Raw genomic sequence first — 16,024 nt, 5'->3', positions numbered from 1 at the left:
TCATTGAATGGAATCATTGAATCATTGAATGGAATCATTGAATGGAATCATTGAATGGAATCATTGAATGAAATCATTGAATGGAATCATTGAATGGAATCATTGAATGAAATCATTGAATGGAATCATTGAATGGAATCATTGAATCATTGAATGGAATCATTGACTGGAATCATTGAATGGAATCATTGAATGAAATCATTGAATGGAATCATTGAATGGAATCATTGAATGGAATCATTGAATGGAATCATTGAATGGAATCATTGAATGAAATCATTGAATGGAATCATTGAATGGAATCATTGAATGAAATCATTGAATGGAATCATTGAATGGAATCATTGAATCATTGAATGGAATCATTGAATGGAATCATTGAATCATTGAATGGAATCATTGAATGGAATCATTGAATGGAATCATTGAATGGAATCAATGAATGGAATCATTGAATGGAATCATTGAATGGAATCATTGAATGGAATCATTGAATGGAATCATTGAATGGAATCATTGAATGGAATTCTGTCTTGATTCACCAGTTTTCAACACAGGTGAGGGACAAGAACAAGAGGGATAAGAGGGATGACTTGACCATTGGTCAGTTACTTACAGCTGCCTCAAGTGAGGGACAAGAACAAGAGAGATAAGAGGGATGAGTTGACCATTGGTCAGTTACTTACAGCTGCCTCAAGTGAGGGACAAGAACAAGAGGAATAAGAGGGATGAGTTGACCATTGGTCAGTTACTTACAGCTGCCTGTCTCCTGCCCTCAATGCGATCAGACACCAGCCACTCTAAGGCCCTTCTCACTTCAAACTCCACATATTCAGCTGCGTAGGTCCCAGAGGACAGCGCCAGAATGCCCACAGCCTTGGCAGCCATCTCCATGACACCCAGGTCGTACGAGTTGGATGGCAGCAAGTTCATCAGGTAGTTGGCAAAGCGACTCATGCGAGTTCCTATGTTGCCAACATCACCACCCAGAAGACTCACTGGTTACCATGGAAACATAATGTCAACACATTAGACCAATGGGAGAAAGGACAGGGTTAGATTAGCTACGCTTGAAGTAATTTGAACCTTATGTTTGTGTCAACAAAGAGCCCTGTATGTGCAGGTAGCATAATTTCAAAATGTTACCTATGTGTGCAGGTAGCATAATTTCAAAATGTTGCCTATGTATGCAGATAGCTTAACTTTGAAATGTTACCTATGTATGCAGATAGCGTAATTTCAAAATGTTGCCTATGTATGCAGATAGTGTAACTTTGAAATGTTACCTATGTATGCAGATAGCGTAATTTCAAAATGTTACCTATGTATGCAGATAGTGTAACTTTGAAATGTTACCTATGTATGCAGATAGCGTAATTTCAAAATGTTACCTATGTATGCAGATAGCTTAACTTTGAAATGTTACCTATAGCCAAGACTCCGCCTTTTCTTTCGTTGACATCAGAGCTAGAAACCATTTCAAATATGTGATGGTTGAAGTCATCCATAAAGGAGGCCACGTCATCTTGTTGCATTTCTCTCAGCTCTGTCACAACAAAGTGGTGCAAGTCCACAGCAGTTTTGAAGCGCACATCCTCTTGCCTGTGCTTTAGCCCCAGCACAAAGCTCTGTAGAACTGCTTTAGTAGCCATGCTTTGTTATTTACTTGCTGGAAAAGGATCAAAGAGAAGCTCCGTAAGATACTCTCAGTAAGTAGTCTCTGACTTTAATAACAGCAGCCCACTTTAGCATCACAATCAGTAAATAAATACAGTAAATAACATCACAGTGTTCTACTCCATCCCCACCCTAAATGACCATTTCTAATTAAAACAAACATCTTCATTTTTAGTTTTTAAAGTACACCCTGCAAAAACTCTGTAACACCCTGCATACACACGAACACACAAACTGTTAGCTGTCATTTTTACTCATAGTTTTATCAAACACTGTTGTTAAAATTTTATTTCAGGATATTTCATTGGTTGGCCCCAGATTCTGATTTGTTATTCAATTATTATAGTCTGTCTTCTGGCCATAAATCCTGGACCTCTAACATTGAAACATCACGTGCCTATCTACAACAAATGAAAACTATACTTATCACACTAAGGCTCCTATCTACAACAAATGAAAACTATACTTATCACACTAAGGCGCCTATCTACAACAAATGAAAACTATACTTATCACACTAAGGCTCCTATCTACAACAAATGAAAACTATACTTATCACACTAAGGCTCCTATCTACAACAAATGAAAACTATACTTATCACACTAAGGCTCCTATCTACAACAAATGAAAACTATACTTATCACACTAAGGCTCCTGTCTACAACAAATGAAAACATTGCTCATCATACTATGGCTCATCATGATTTGAATGTGAGACTATAAACAAATGAATTATCTGCCTTCCTATGCCAGAAAAAATAATTTAACTTGATTTGTACTAATTAATAATTAGGTAAAATCACGATATAGCGTCGGTTATTATTCCGGAACTGTACAGCAGTAAAAAACAGTAAAACCATGGCGTAGCCTGTCGAGCCGTTCCGGAAACCACCGGAAATACTGTAAACCATCATTTATTTGCCGCCATATTATTTTTAATACATAATATTTAAAAATGTGCAAGGATTGATTTTAGTTGCATTTTAAATACTGTTTTGCTAATTATTTTGTATTTCTAATTATTTTAAGTGTATGTGCTAATTATTGCTGCTACTAAACATTATTCTAGTTATTCTTACTACTTTTAACTTTAGTTAATCTAATCGTCTTATTTACTAACAGAACTAGTGCTGGTTGTCGCAAATCTTCTGCAGGTTTTTTCTGTTTCTTAAAAAAAAACATTAATTACTACACTCGACTTTATTAATAATATTTAGATTTACTAATTGTTGCTAATTTTTGGTCAGTTAAACATTAAATTAAGTTAAAGCATTAATTTAATGCACTTGACTTTATTTTTCTTTCATCGGTCAAATAAACTATGGTTTACAGTAACGAATGTTACCGAAACTCAACGAACATTACCCAATAATTTTACCAATAATTATCCTATCAAGTTTTGATAAAAGTAAATTGTCAAAAATTAAAACAAAAGTTCTTAAAGAAAAAGGCCTAGTGTTTTCCTAACGTTTGTGTGTGTTTTGGTTGTGTTGATAATAAAATACGCTCAACTCAACTGGAGGTGAACGTGAAGCGGGGAATAAAATAGATTCTAATTCTTATTCTACGCTTTAAAAAAAAGCGTAAAATTGTAAAAATGGAGTTTTACCCCGATCTAGATCTATTCTATGTCATGATCTATGATTCATGAATGATTGTTCCACAAATTGCCCCAGCAAATAAATTTAATTGATCAAGAGGGTTATTTATTCAAACATATTTTCTGTACCAAAATGTAGATCTAATATCACCTCAGTTCGATTACCTAGAAGTCTAGATTCTAGATCAATTATTCTCTAAAACCAGGTACATCAACCCGTGAAGATTGTGTACTCAGCCATATTGAATACATGAACTCTTCAACTTTTAAGAATAGTATTAGTAAATTGCCTTCTTTGGCCACTTCCCCTTTTTTCTTTTATTTTTTCGTTTCTTCTTTTTTTTTAACATCTTCCGTCTTCCGGTTTGATCTATTCTAGAGTTGATAGATCTAGATATCTAGAATCTAGATACAAATGATCTAGTCTAGTACCAAAATGAATGAAAGAAAGGACATAAATATACATTGCATCAATGAACTAATTACACTAGATCTAGATTAGATCCAATTCACGTTCTTCGTATATTAATAAAATAAATTGTCTATAGGCCTAGTATTATTGTTAATGAATGTACGTCCAACAATACACTCAATGAACAATTGAACATTCTCATTCACATTGTTCATAGTTTATTTTATTGAGTTCATTGTTGTAACATTGTGATTGTTAGACTGTTACTACTACTAGATCTAGATCTAGTAATGTTAGATCAGCAGATCTAGCTAGTCTGTTGTTAGTCCAACAGTTACACAACCGTGACAACCGCAACACAATCCAAAATCTAGAAATGACTATGTAAAAAAACGTAAGTTAGAATCTAGATCTATATTAAATTTAAATTAATTAGGCCTAAATAATAAAATAAATATATTTATATTAAAGTTAAGATTGTGACTGAGCAATTGAAAGTAACCTGACATGTAGGCAAACATTTTTATTTCACAAGCACTGCCTCATCCCTATGTAGCATCATTTTATAATGGTTTTTTTTTTAGAATAAACTAACTGAAATTGAATAGGATATGCCAAAGAACATGTTTTAGTATATGTTATTTACTTTACTTAGGCCCTAATACATTTTTAGGGGCTAGTCGTGAGGGCGCTGAGAAATTTTAAGTCTATCATTTTGGTTTTGTTTCTAACAAAGTAGATAATCCATAGGCTTTCTAAGAGAGAAGGTAACTGGGGCTGTAGCCCCTGGCCCCTGTTTAATGTCAATGACTGGATTTTGCTGTTTCAGATGCTGTCACTGTAGAAACAGATTGAAGCGCTCACTTAGCTGATTTGTTGACCCAAGTATGTCAGGAGAAATTTTTCAGCCAATGGAAAACCCTGATGAAGCTATCCTGCCTACAACAAGAAATCCACTTTTGTGCTATTTGTGCAATGAACCTTATGAAGACCCTTGCATTCTGGGCTGTTTCCACAGCTTTTGTGCTCACTGTCTGCGTGGACGTGCATTAGATGGGAAAATGTCATGCCCTTTATGTGGGTGAGTGGTTTTATCAGACATGAAAATGTCACGCCCTTTATGTGGGTGAGTGGTTTTATCAAACATGAAAATGTCACACCCTTTATGTGGGTGAGTGGTTTTATCAGACATGAAAATGTCATGCCATTGATCTTTTTATTCTATCATATAGAATAATCCTAGGGGTCTGCTTGTATTTGTGTGGGAGCTGGTCTGCTTGTATTTGTGTGGGGGCTGGTCTGCTTGTATTTGTGTGGGGGCTGGTCAAGTCTGCTTGTATTTGTGTGGGAGCTGGTCTGCTTGTATTTGTGTGGGGGCTGGTCTGCTTGTATTTGTGTGGGGGCTGGTCAAGTCTGCTTGTATTTGTGTGGGGGCTGGTCAAGTCTGCTTGTATTTGTGTGGGAGCTGGTCTGCTTGTATTTGTGTGGGAGCTGGTCTGCTTGTATTTGTGTGGGAGCTGGTCTGCTTGTATTTGTGTGGGAGCTGGTCAAGTCTGCTTGTATTTGTGTGTGGGCTGGTCTGCTTGTATTTGTGTGGGGGCTGGTCAAGTCTGCTTGTATTTGTGTGGGGGCTGGTCTGCTTGTATTTGTGTGGGAGCTGGTCAAGTCTGCTTGTATTTGTGTGTGGGCTGGTCTGCTTGTATTTGTGTGGGGGCTGGTCAAGTCTGCTTGTATTTGTGTGTGGGCTGGTCTGCTTGTATTTGTGTGGGGGCTGGTCAAGTCTGCTTGTATTTGTGTGGGGGCTGGTCTGCTTGTATTTGTGTGGGAGCTGGTCTGCTTGTATTTGTGTGGGAGCTGGTCAAGTCTGCTTGTATTTGTGTGGGGGCTGGTCTGCTTGTATTTGTGTGGGGGCTGGTCAAGTCTGCTTGTATTTGTGTGGGAGCTGGTCAAGTCTGCTTGTATTTGTGTGGGAGCTGGTCTGCTTGTATTTGTGTGGGGGCTGGTCTGCTTGTATTTGTGTGGGAGCTGGTCAAGTCTGCTTGTATTTGTGTGGGGGCTGGTCAAGTCTGCTTGTATTTGTGTGGGGGCTGGTCTGCTTGTATTTGTGTGGGGGCTGGTCTGCTTGTATTTGTGTGGGAGCTGGTCTGCTTGTATTTGTGTGGGGGCTGGTCAAGTCTGCTTGTATTTGTGTGTGGGCTGGTCTGCTTGTATTTGTGTGGGAGCTGGTCAAGTCTGCTTGTATTTGTGTGGGGGCTGGTCAAGTCTGCTTGTATTTGTGTGGGAGCTGGTCTGCTTGTATTTGTGTGGGGGCTGGTCAAGTCTGCTTGTATTTGTGTGGGGGCTGGTCAAGTCTGCTTGTATTTGTGTGGGGGCTGGTCAAGTCTGCTTGTATTTGTGTGGGGGCTGGTCAAGTCTGCTTGTATTTGTGTGGGAGCTGGTCTGCTTGTATTTGTGTGGGGGCTGGTCTGCTTGTATTTGTGTGGGGGCTGGTCAAGTCTGCTTGTATTTGTGTGGGGGCTGGTCTGCTTGTATTTGTGTGGGGGCTGGTCTGCTTGTATTTGTGTGTGGGCTGGTCTGCTTGTATTTGTGTGGGAGCTGGTCAAGTCTGCTTGTATTTGTGTGGGGGCTGGTCAAGTCTGCTTGTATTTGTGTGGGGGCTGGTCTGCTTGTATTTGTGTGGGGGCTGGTCTGCTTGTATTTGTGTGGGAGCTGGTCTGCTTGTATTTGTGTGGGGGCTGGTCTGCTTGTATTTGTGTGGGGGCTGGTCAAGTCTGCTTGTATTTGTGTGGGGGCTGGTCAAGTCTGCTTGTATTTGTGTGTGGGCTGGTCTGCTTGTATTTGTGTGGGGGCTGGTCTGCTTGTATTTGTGTGTGGGCTGGTCAAGTCTGCTTGTATTTGTGTGTGGGCTGGTCTGCTTGTATTTGTGTGGGGGCTGGTCAAGTCTGCTTGTATTTGTGTGGGAGCTGGTCTGCTTGTATTTGTGTGGGGACTGGTCTGCTTGTATTTGTGTGGGGGCTGGTCTGCTTGTATTTGTGTGGGAGCTGGTCAAGTCTGCTTGTATTTGTGTGGGGGCTGGTCAAGTCTGCTTGTATTTGTGTGTGGGCTGGTCTGCTTGTATTTGTGTGGGGGCTGGTCAAGTCTGCTTGTATTTGTGTGGGGGCTGGTCAAGTCTGCTTGTATTTGTGTGTGGGCTGGTCTGCTTGTATTTGTGTGGGGGCTGGTCTGCTTGTATTTGTGTGGGAGCTGGTCTGCTTGTATTTGTGTGGGGGCTGGTCTGCTTGTATTTGTGTGGGGGCTGGTCTGCTTGTATTTGTGTGGGAGCTGGTCTGCTTGTATTTGTGTGTGGGCTGGTCTGCTTGTATTTGTGTGGGGGCTGGTCAAGTCTGCTTGTATTTGTGTGGGAGCTGGTCTGCTTGTATTTGTGTGGGGGCTGGTCTGCTTGTATTTGTGTGTGGGCTGGTCTGCTTGTATTTGTGTGGGAGCTGGTCTGCTTGTATTTGTGTGGGGGCTGGTCTGCTTGTATTTGTGTGGGGGCTGGTCTGCTTGTATTTGTGTGTGGGCTGGTCTGCTTGTATTTGTGTGGGAGCTGGTCTGCTTGTATTTGTGTGGGGGCTGGTCAAGTCTGCTTGTATTTGTGTGGGAGCTGGTCTGCTTGTATTTGTGTGGGAGCTGGTCAAGTCTGCTTGTATTTGTGTGGGGGCTGGTCAAGTCTGCTTGTATTTGTGTGGGAGCTGGTCTGCTTGTATTTGTGTGGGGGCTGGTCTGCTTGTATTTGTGTGGGAGCTGGTCTGCTTGTATTTGTGTGGGAGCTGGTCTGCTTGTATTTGTGTGGGAGCTGGTCTGCTTGTATTTGTGTGGGGGCTGGTCAAGTCTGCTTGTATTTGTGTGGGGGCTGGTCAAGTCTGCTTGTATTTGTGTGGGAGCTGGTCTGCTTGTATTTGTGTGGGAGCTGGTCTGCTTGTATTTGTGTGGGAGCTGGTCTGCTTGTATTTGTGTGGGGGCTGGTCTGCTTGTATTTGTGTGGGAGCTGGTCTGCTTGTATTTGTGTGGGGGCTGGTCTGCTTGTATTTGTGTGGGAGCTGGTCTGCTTGTATTTGTGTGGGGGCTGGTCAAGTCTGCTTGTATTTGTGTGGGAGCTGGTCTGCTTGTATTTGTGTGTGGGCTGGTCAAGTCTGCTTGTATTTGTGTGTGGGCTGGTCTGCTTGTATTTGTGTGGGGGCTGGTCAAGTCTGCTTGTATTTGTGTGTGGGCTGGTCTGCTTGTATTTGTGTGGGGGCTGGTCAAGTCTGCTTGTATTTGTGTGTGGGCTGGTCTGCTTGTATTTGTGTGGGGGCTGGTCAAGTCTGCTTGTATTTGTGTGGGAGCTGGTCTGCTTGTATTTGTGTGGGGGCTGGTCTGCTTGTATTTGTGTGTGGGCTGGTCTGCTTGTATTTGTGTGGGAGCTGGTCTGCTTGTATTTGTGTGGGGGCTGGTCAAGTCTGCTTGTATTTGTGTGGGAGCTGGTCTGCTTGTATTTGTGTGGGGGCTGGTCAAGTCTGCTTGTATTTGTGTGGGGGCTGGTCAAGTCTGCTTGTATTTGTGTGGGAGCTGGTCAAGTCTGCTTGTATTTGTGTGTGGGCTGGTCTGCTTGTATTTGTGTGTGGGCTGGTCTGCTTGTATTTGTGTGGGGGCTGGTCTGCTTGTATTTGTGTGGGGGCTGGTCAAGTCTGCTTGTATTTGTGTGGGGGCTGGTCAAGTCTGCTTGTATTTGTGTGGGGGCTGGTCTGCTTGTATTTGTGTGGGAGCTGGTCTGCTTGTATTTGTGTGGGAGCTGATCTGCTTGTATTTGTGTGTGGGCTGGTCAAGTCTGCTTGTATTTGTGTGGGGGCTGGTCCAGTCTGCTTGTATTTGTGTGGGGGCTGGTCTGCTTGTATTTGTGTGTGGGCTGGTCAAGTCTGCTTGTATTTGTGTGGCAGCTGGTCAAGTCTGCTTTTATTTGTGTGGGGGCTGGTCAAGTCTGCTTGTATTTGTGTGGGGGCTGGTCAAGTCTGCTTGTATTTGTGTGTGGGCTGGTCTGCTTGTATTTGTGTGGGGGCTGGTCAAGTCTGCTTGTATTTGTGTGGGGGCTGGTCTGCTTGTATTTGTGTGTGGGCTGGTCAAGTCTGCTTGTATTTGTGTGGGGGCTGATCAAATCTGCTTGTATTTGTGTGGCAGCTGGTCAAGTCTGCTTGTATTTGTGTGGGGGCTGGTCAAGTCTGCTTGTATTTTCAGATGTGTCCATACCTTAAGAGACGGGACATCCCTCCCCCCCTCTGACCTACTCCTCAAGTTTATGATCGAGTCATCCACTGAAGAGCGAGCCCAATGTGCCAACTGTGATTCTGTAAGTGCCCTATTACAATCCAGTTTTCTTACAACTGATTCTGTAAGTGCCCTATTACAGTCCAGTTTTCTTACAACTGTAATTCTGTAGGTTCCTTATTACTTTTTGCTTGTACTTATACCTAATCATCTCTAGCATAGCATTTTAAATGCCTCTGTAATTGGGTTTTTTTCCTTTGTTTGAGATTCCTTTAGTTAGGTGTTATTTCTTGTTTTTAGACTGCTTTAGGTGTTATTTCTTGTTTTTAGACTGCTATAGCTAGTACTGCATGCCTACTTTAGACTACTCTAGATAATTTTGCTTATCTATTTTAGACTGCTGTTCAAATGTTTTTCTGCAACACATGCTCTCAGCCGCTGTGCCCCAAGTGTCGTGAGGAGACTCATCGTGCCAAAATGTTTTCTAGTCATGACATGGTTCTACTGACAAAACGAGCTCGAGAAGTTCACAAGAAATGTTGTACGTGCTCCCAGTGTTAGCTTGTTATTTAAATGATACAAATCAAAAAAGTTTTTCTTTCCTACTCTACATGCTAATTTTCTGTTACAGTGATTCATGAAGAACCTTACATGATGTTTTCTTTCCTACTCTTCATGTTAATTTTCTGTTACAGTGATTCATGAAGAACCTTACATAATGTTTTCATCAGAGAAAAAAATGATGCTGTGCATCAACTGTTTTAGGGACATGAGAATGTAAGTCACTCGCCTGGTCCACTGTCATCTTCATGCAATCCTGGTCCTAGAGTTAACTCATAGTTAGTTCCCTCTAATGCTAGCCCACCTGTAAACTATCATACAGTTTATCAATTTTCATGTAATACATCTCTCTGTAGAATATGACCAAGATAAAATAGTTTCCACTCCACTTTGACTTGTCTCTATTTTCCATGATAATCCAGAGAAAGTCGAGGCCATTGTCTAGACTTAGAAACCGCCTACACTCAAAGTTTTAAAAAGTTGGATCTCAGAGTTCAGGTATATTATTTTATGCCCAGTAATTATATACTTTATAAATATAGTTTTCGCACAGTAATTATGTACTTTTTAAATTGAGTTTTTCAAGTGAATTATGTTGATCCAACCCAATAACTGTAGGCTTTCAGAGAACTCCAGAACTCAGTACGTGAAGGAATCTTGCTGTTCAAGGCTCTACTGGAGGAAATTAAAATGAACTCTGGGAAGGAACGGGTAGCCATTGAAGAGTTATATGGAACCCTGTTGGAGAGACTGTCTGAGACCAAGACTTTACTCCTGCAAAAAGTTGACAGGTCAATTTGTCTGGGAACAAAATTTACTATTACTAATTTTTATTTCTTTAATTAAAAATGGAATTTTAAATCATATTTTTAAATAATAATTTATTCTTTAGCCAATATGCAGACAAAGAGGCAACGTTTCGCTCCCAGCTGAAATCTCTGTCCACTTTATTGCCCACACTTCACGTTCACCTTGTGATTGCCAGTGCTTTTAGGGGATCGGCAAATAAATTTGAATTTTTAGATTTTGCCAATGTAAGTATTTTTACTTTTTCATTTTTTAAGCAATTAAAATTTTTCATTTTTTTATCTGATGGTTTTAATTGTACATACATGAAATTGAAATCAATTTTTTAACTGCCAGTGACAATGCAAAATTCTTCAGGTATTAATGGAACGTTTGAAATCAATTGTCCAAAACCAGCACCCCATCCACCCCACACAGAGTGGTCAGATTGATACCGCGTACAAAACGGAATTTTTCAAGTGAGTTTTCACACACATTTTTAAGTGAGTTTTCACACACATTTTTCTAGTGAGTTTTCACACAAATTTTTAAAGTGAGTTTTCACACAAATTTTTAAAGTGAGTTTTCACACAAATTTTTCAAGTGAGTTTTCACACAAATTTGAGTGCCTGTTTGTCAAGGTCTCATCTGTACTTTCTGTTTCTATTTCACTGATGACTGGAGTCCTTTTTTGTTTCTTATATGGGAAAAGCTGGGTTAAAGCAAATTTGGCACAGATTTCATTTGAATAAAATATGAATAATTATTTTTTTCAGAAGCCTTGAGCCTTTGTTGTATGTGCCTCTTCAGAGGTGTACACTGACCTCTGCCTCCATGGCTAATGGGTAAGCTCATATGTAGACTACTAAGTAAGGTTAAATGTAGACTAATGTTTCTTGACCTCAGCCTAAGAAGGGATGATGTGGTCAGCACTATGCCCCCACATAATTCTGATACCCATCAGAGCTATGTGGACCTAGGGACAGTCACTAGCCTGAACTGAGATTTGATAAGGTTCATATTTAGAATAGACTAATGGGTAAGGTTTATATGTACTCATTTGCCTTTCTTAAGGGGAAGTTCCCTATGTAGAATTAAAAGAGAACTTGCACTTTTCATCCTAAGTGTGGTGAACAAAAATCTTTCTTATCTGTTTTTAGTTTATTTGAACATAAAATGTCATCGTCACATTACTGGTTGTAAAAAAAATTTTATACAAGAAGAAAATAGGGTTGTAATTCTCCATTGCAGAGTAAATGGCATCCACGCTGGCTCCTGTCCAGGTAGCCCTGTGATACATAGACTGACCCCCAACCATACCAGGCGAACAAATGGCTTAAATGGAGCCAAGGTCAAATTTATTGATGCTAAAGGCCAGTTTGCTGAGCACTGCAGGGAGTTTGAGAATGCTCACAGGGTAGGTCACCACTTACCTTAGCCAGGTCTAACATTAGCTTCCAATTGGGTTCAGTTAGAACAGATATTTTACTCTTTACCTAATTACAATATTGAGTTGATTCTTTACCTAATAGAAGATAAATTTTGAAAGTCATTGTGTAATAATAGATGTGTTCTATTTTGTGCTGGTGAAGGATCTACTACAAAAGTTGGAGCAAATGAAAACTCAGTGCCAAGAATTACAACGTGATTTAACCATGCGGAGATGTTTGGCTAAAAAAGATGAAGTTCTGGCCCTGACCAATCGGATAGAAGCTGTACAGAACCATCTTGAGGCTCACTATAATATTTTAGAGCAAAAGATGCCATTACTTGACAAGGTATCAGAATTTGTTGTTTTGTTTTTTTCAATACAAATTGACCCTACTAAAAACTACTACTTTAACTTATCCATACCAAAAGTGTAGCCCTAGTTTTCCTGCTACAAAAAAAAATTTTCTCCTCTCTAGCACTGGGAAGAAAGTCTGGAACGGCTGAACAATGAACAAGACTTGTATCAAGGTGAGTGTGATACGCTGCTTGTATCAAGGTGATTGTGATACACTGCTTGCATCAAGGTGAGTGTGATACGCTGCTTGTATCAAGGTGAGTGTGATACGCTGCTTGTATCAAGGTGAGTGTGATACGCTGCTTGTATCAAGGTGATTGTGATACACTGCTTGTATCAAGGTGAGTGTGATACGCTGCTTGTATCAAGGTGAGTGTGATACGCTGCTTGTATCAAGGTGAGTGTGATACGCTGCTTGTATCAAGGTGAGTGTGATACGCTGCTTGTATCAAGGTGAGTGTGATACGCTGCTTGTATCAAGGTGAGTGAGATTTCCATCATACAGGTTTATGTGTACTGACACAAGAGGCTGTTAAAACAATGTTTTTATAACCAGAATATGGCCTCACATTATTTATGTGAGACTTGTGGTTGATAGATCTGATTTCATCCTTAGAAATGTGGTGCACATTCATTATAGTTGTACTGTGGTAAACCTGAATAAATTGGTCATTGTAGTTGTAATGTAGTAGACATGTCTAAATTGGTCATTATAGTTGTACTGTAGTAGACATGTCTAAATTGGTCATTGTAGTTGTAGCATTAATTTCTCATTACTTCCAGCTCAGCTGCAGGACGTGATGCGACTGAAGCAAGAGAGCCAGCAACTACGAGTGATCGCCTCCCAGTTAACATCATTTGTGTCCTCTATTGCTGCAGTCACTGAGCGACTTGCCCCTAAGTAAAGTTTAGCTTTTTAAACTTTGAGACATGATCTAAGAACACACAGCTTTAGCCAAACAGGGCTGACTACTTGTCAGATAAACTTTTTAAGATTATACTTTTGAAGCTTCTGTCCAACTTCAATAAAAGCTTGGTCTTGAAAAAATGCACTGTTTAATTAATTTTAACCCGCATTATCTTTGATTAATCATAATTAAAGATTGCAAGGTTCATGTTCAAATACCTTTATGTCAGTACTGTCAGCATTAAACAAAATTACAAGGGCATTGTTATGTAAATATAAAAATCAATGCATTTTTTCAACAATGTAACCTTACTAAATGTTTTGAATGTTGTAATGGCTTGACTATTCCCATTGCTTTAGGCTTGGACAGTCAAATCAAACTTCTGAACAAGAACAACAAATTGCTTCATTGTTGGAAGAAATATCCTCTGTACACCCAGACAGCCAACAAAGGTATTTTTTCTCCCACCCCAATACTTGCTTTGTGATTTGTTACTAGCTATTTTGACACCAACTCTTTGATTGTGTATTGCAGGGTGGAGGCCATACGAGGGGCAGAAGAAGAAAGACAAACAAATCTGGCAAACAGAACTAACCCACTCGATTCTGAATTAATCAAAACTAAAGGGCTTTTAAGAGCTCCTTCTCTTAGGAGCAAAAAGGCAGAGAGAAGAAAAAGAGTTGAAGCTACAGACATCTCTAGTGGTACCAAGGCCATCACAGACATCTCTAGTGGTACCAAGGCCATCACAGACATCTCTAGTGGTACCAAGGCCATCACAGACATCTCTAGTGGTACCAAGGCCATCACAGACATCTCTAGTGGTACCAAGGCCATCACAGACATCTCTAGTGGTACCAAGGCCATCACAGACATCTCTAGTGGTACCAAGGCCATCACAGACATCTCTAGTGGTACCAAGGCCATCACAGACATCTCTAGTGGTACCAAGGCCATCACAGACATCTCTAGTGGTACCAAGGCCATCACAGACATCTCTAGTGGTACCAAGGCCATCACAGACATCTCTAGTGGTACCAAGGCCATCACAGACATTTCTAGTGGTACCAAGGCCATCACAGACATCTCTAGTGGTACCAAGGCCATCACAGACATCTCTAGTGGTACCAAGGCCATCACAGACATCTCTAGTGGTACCAAGGCCATCACAGACATCTCTAGTGGTACCAAGGCCATCACAGACATCTCTAGTGGTACCAAGGCCATCACAGACATTTCTAGTGGTACCAAGGCCATCACAGACATCTCTAGTGGTACCAAGGCCATCACAGACATCTCTAGTGGTACCAAGGCCATCACAGACATCTCTAGTGGTACCAAGGCCATCACAGACATCTCTAGTGGTACCAAGGCCATCACAGACATCTCTAGTGGTACCAAGGCCATCACAGACATCTCTAGTGGTACCAAGGCCATCACAGACATCTCTAGTGGTACCAAGGCCATCACAGACATCTCTAGTGGTACCAAGGCCATCACAGACATCTCTAGTGGTACCAAGGCCATCACAGACATCTCTAGTGGTACCAAGGCCATCACAGACATCTCTAGTGGTACCAAGGCCATCACAGACATCTCTAGTGGTACCAAGGCCATCACAGACATCTCTAGTGGTACCAAGGCCATCACAGACATCTCTAGTGGTACCAAGGCCATCACAGACATCTCTAGTGGTACCAAGGCCATCACAGACATCTCTAGTGGTACCAAGGCCATCACAGACATCTCTAGTGGTACCAAGGCCATCACAGACATCTCTAGTGGTACCAAGGCCATCACAGACATCTCTAGTGGTACCAAGGCCATCACAGACATCTCTAGTGGTACCAAGGCCATCACAGACATCTCTAGTGGTACCAAGGCCATCACAGACATCTCTAGTGGTACCAAGGCCATCACAGACATTTCTAGTGGTACCAAGGCCATCACAGACATCTCTAGTGGTACCAAGGCCATCACAGACATCTCTAGTGGTACCAAGGCCATCACAGACATCTCTAGTGGTACCAAGGCCATCACAGACATCTCTAGTGGTACCAAGGCCATCACAGACATCTCTAGTGGTACCAAGGCCATCACAGACATTTCTAGTGGTACCAAGGCCATCACAGACATCTCTAGTGGTACCAAGGCCATCACAGACATCTCTAGTGGTACCAAGGCCATCACAGACATCTCTAGTGGTACCAAGGCCATCACAGACATCTCTAGTGGTACCAAGGCCATCACAGACATCTCTAGTGGTACCAAGGCCATCACAGACATCTCTAGTGGTACCAAGGCCATCACAGACATTTCTAGTGGTACCAAGGCCATCACAGACATCTCTAGTGGTACCAAGGCCATCACAGACATCTCTAGTGGTACCAAGGCCATCACAGACATCTCTAGTGGTACCAAGGCCATCACAGACATCTCTAGTGGTACCAAGGCCATCACAGAGGGTTACCCTCAGGCTCCAGTTTGCCAACTCTCTTCTTTATCAAATGATTCAAAAAATAATTGTTTAAATACAGAAACGATAGTTTTAACCAATGACAACAGTTTTGTAAATAGAGAAGCCTTATATTTATCAGACGAATTACCAGTCAATTCTTTAAATAATTCACCTTTATTTTGTAATGGCCAAGCAATAAGCTGTGATGAAAATTGTGTTGAAAATGTCCCAAATAAATTGTGTGCAATTACTACAAACATAAACAATGAACTGTCTGAAACAGAGGTGGATGAATATGTGGCAATTGCTCTCAGCAAAGATATTAGTAAATCATTGTCACGTCAAATTAAGGTTGAAGAAAAGAAATCAAGAAGATCTAAAGGAATAGTGCAGAAAGAAGAGAGAGCTATATCAGTAAAGGACAGTGGCACCATAAGAAATTTTCTCAAAGATGTCGAAAATTATAATAAAAGGGACATATTAGAAGTAACTAGTGCTGGTGACTGTCCATAAATATTCATGTGCAAAATCTTTGTAAATTGTGTATAATGTGTT

The 16,024-nt window shown here is 41.0% G+C and overlaps 2 protein-coding genes across 2 annotated transcripts in view; one reads left to right on the top strand and one right to left on the bottom strand.

The window, feature by feature from the left end:
• The window catches only part of LOC131944006 (serine/threonine-protein kinase mTOR), an 88,180-nt gene extending 84,623 nt beyond the window's left edge, over positions 1-3,557 (bottom strand). The window contains exons 1-3 of the mRNA XM_059304442.1: positions 3,444-3,557; positions 1,427-1,669; positions 757-998 (exon numbers count right to left, since the gene is read on the bottom strand). Coding sequence (XP_059160425.1) covers positions 757-998; positions 1,427-1,652 — 468 coding nt within the window. The 5' untranslated portion in view covers positions 1,653-1,669; positions 3,444-3,557. The remainder of the gene's footprint in view (positions 1-756; positions 999-1,426; positions 1,670-3,443) is intronic.
• Positions 3,558-3,682: 125 nt separating this feature from the next.
• On the top strand, positions 3,683-15,982 carry LOC131944013 (uncharacterized). Its single transcript, XM_059304454.1, has 16 exons — positions 3,683-4,084; positions 4,520-4,771; positions 8,941-9,052; positions 9,367-9,511; positions 9,666-9,747; positions 9,954-10,029; positions 10,150-10,322; positions 10,424-10,565; positions 10,696-10,796; positions 11,094-11,162; positions 11,569-11,734; positions 11,910-12,095; positions 12,225-12,276; positions 12,887-13,004; positions 13,371-13,463; positions 13,546-15,982. Exons 2-16 carry the CDS (start codon positions 4,578-4,580, stop codon positions 15,980-15,982), a joined length of 4,146 nt encoding a protein of 1,381 aa, XP_059160437.1. The 5' UTR covers positions 3,683-4,084; positions 4,520-4,577.
• The last annotated feature ends 42 nt before the right edge of the window (positions 15,983-16,024 follow it).

This window comes from Physella acuta, unplaced genomic scaffold, assembly GCF_028476545.2.
Source record: "Physella acuta isolate Inbredline_101_S28 unplaced genomic scaffold, ASM2847654v3 ptg000476l, whole genome shotgun sequence".
In the NCBI taxonomy this organism is placed as follows: domain Eukaryota; kingdom Metazoa; phylum Mollusca; class Gastropoda; family Physidae; genus Physella; species Physella acuta.
This window is presented reverse-complemented; position numbering and strand designations above follow the sequence as displayed.

What these genes read in the sequence shown, in the direction of transcription:
- LOC131944013 (XM_059304454.1), top strand. Translation starts at nt 4,578, where the DNA reads ATGTCAGGAGAAATTTTTCAGCCAATGGAAAACCCTGATGAAGCTATC. An exon ending in CTCCTGCAAAAAGTTGACAG is followed by an intron (nt 10,323 to 10,423) that starts GTCAATTTGTCT and finishes TTTATTCTTTAG; the next exon opens with CCAATATGCAGACAAAGAGG. An exon ending in AGTTTGAGAATGCTCACAGG is followed by an intron (nt 11,735 to 11,909) that starts GTAGGTCACCAC and finishes GTGCTGGTGAAG; the next exon opens with GATCTACTACAAAAGTTGGA.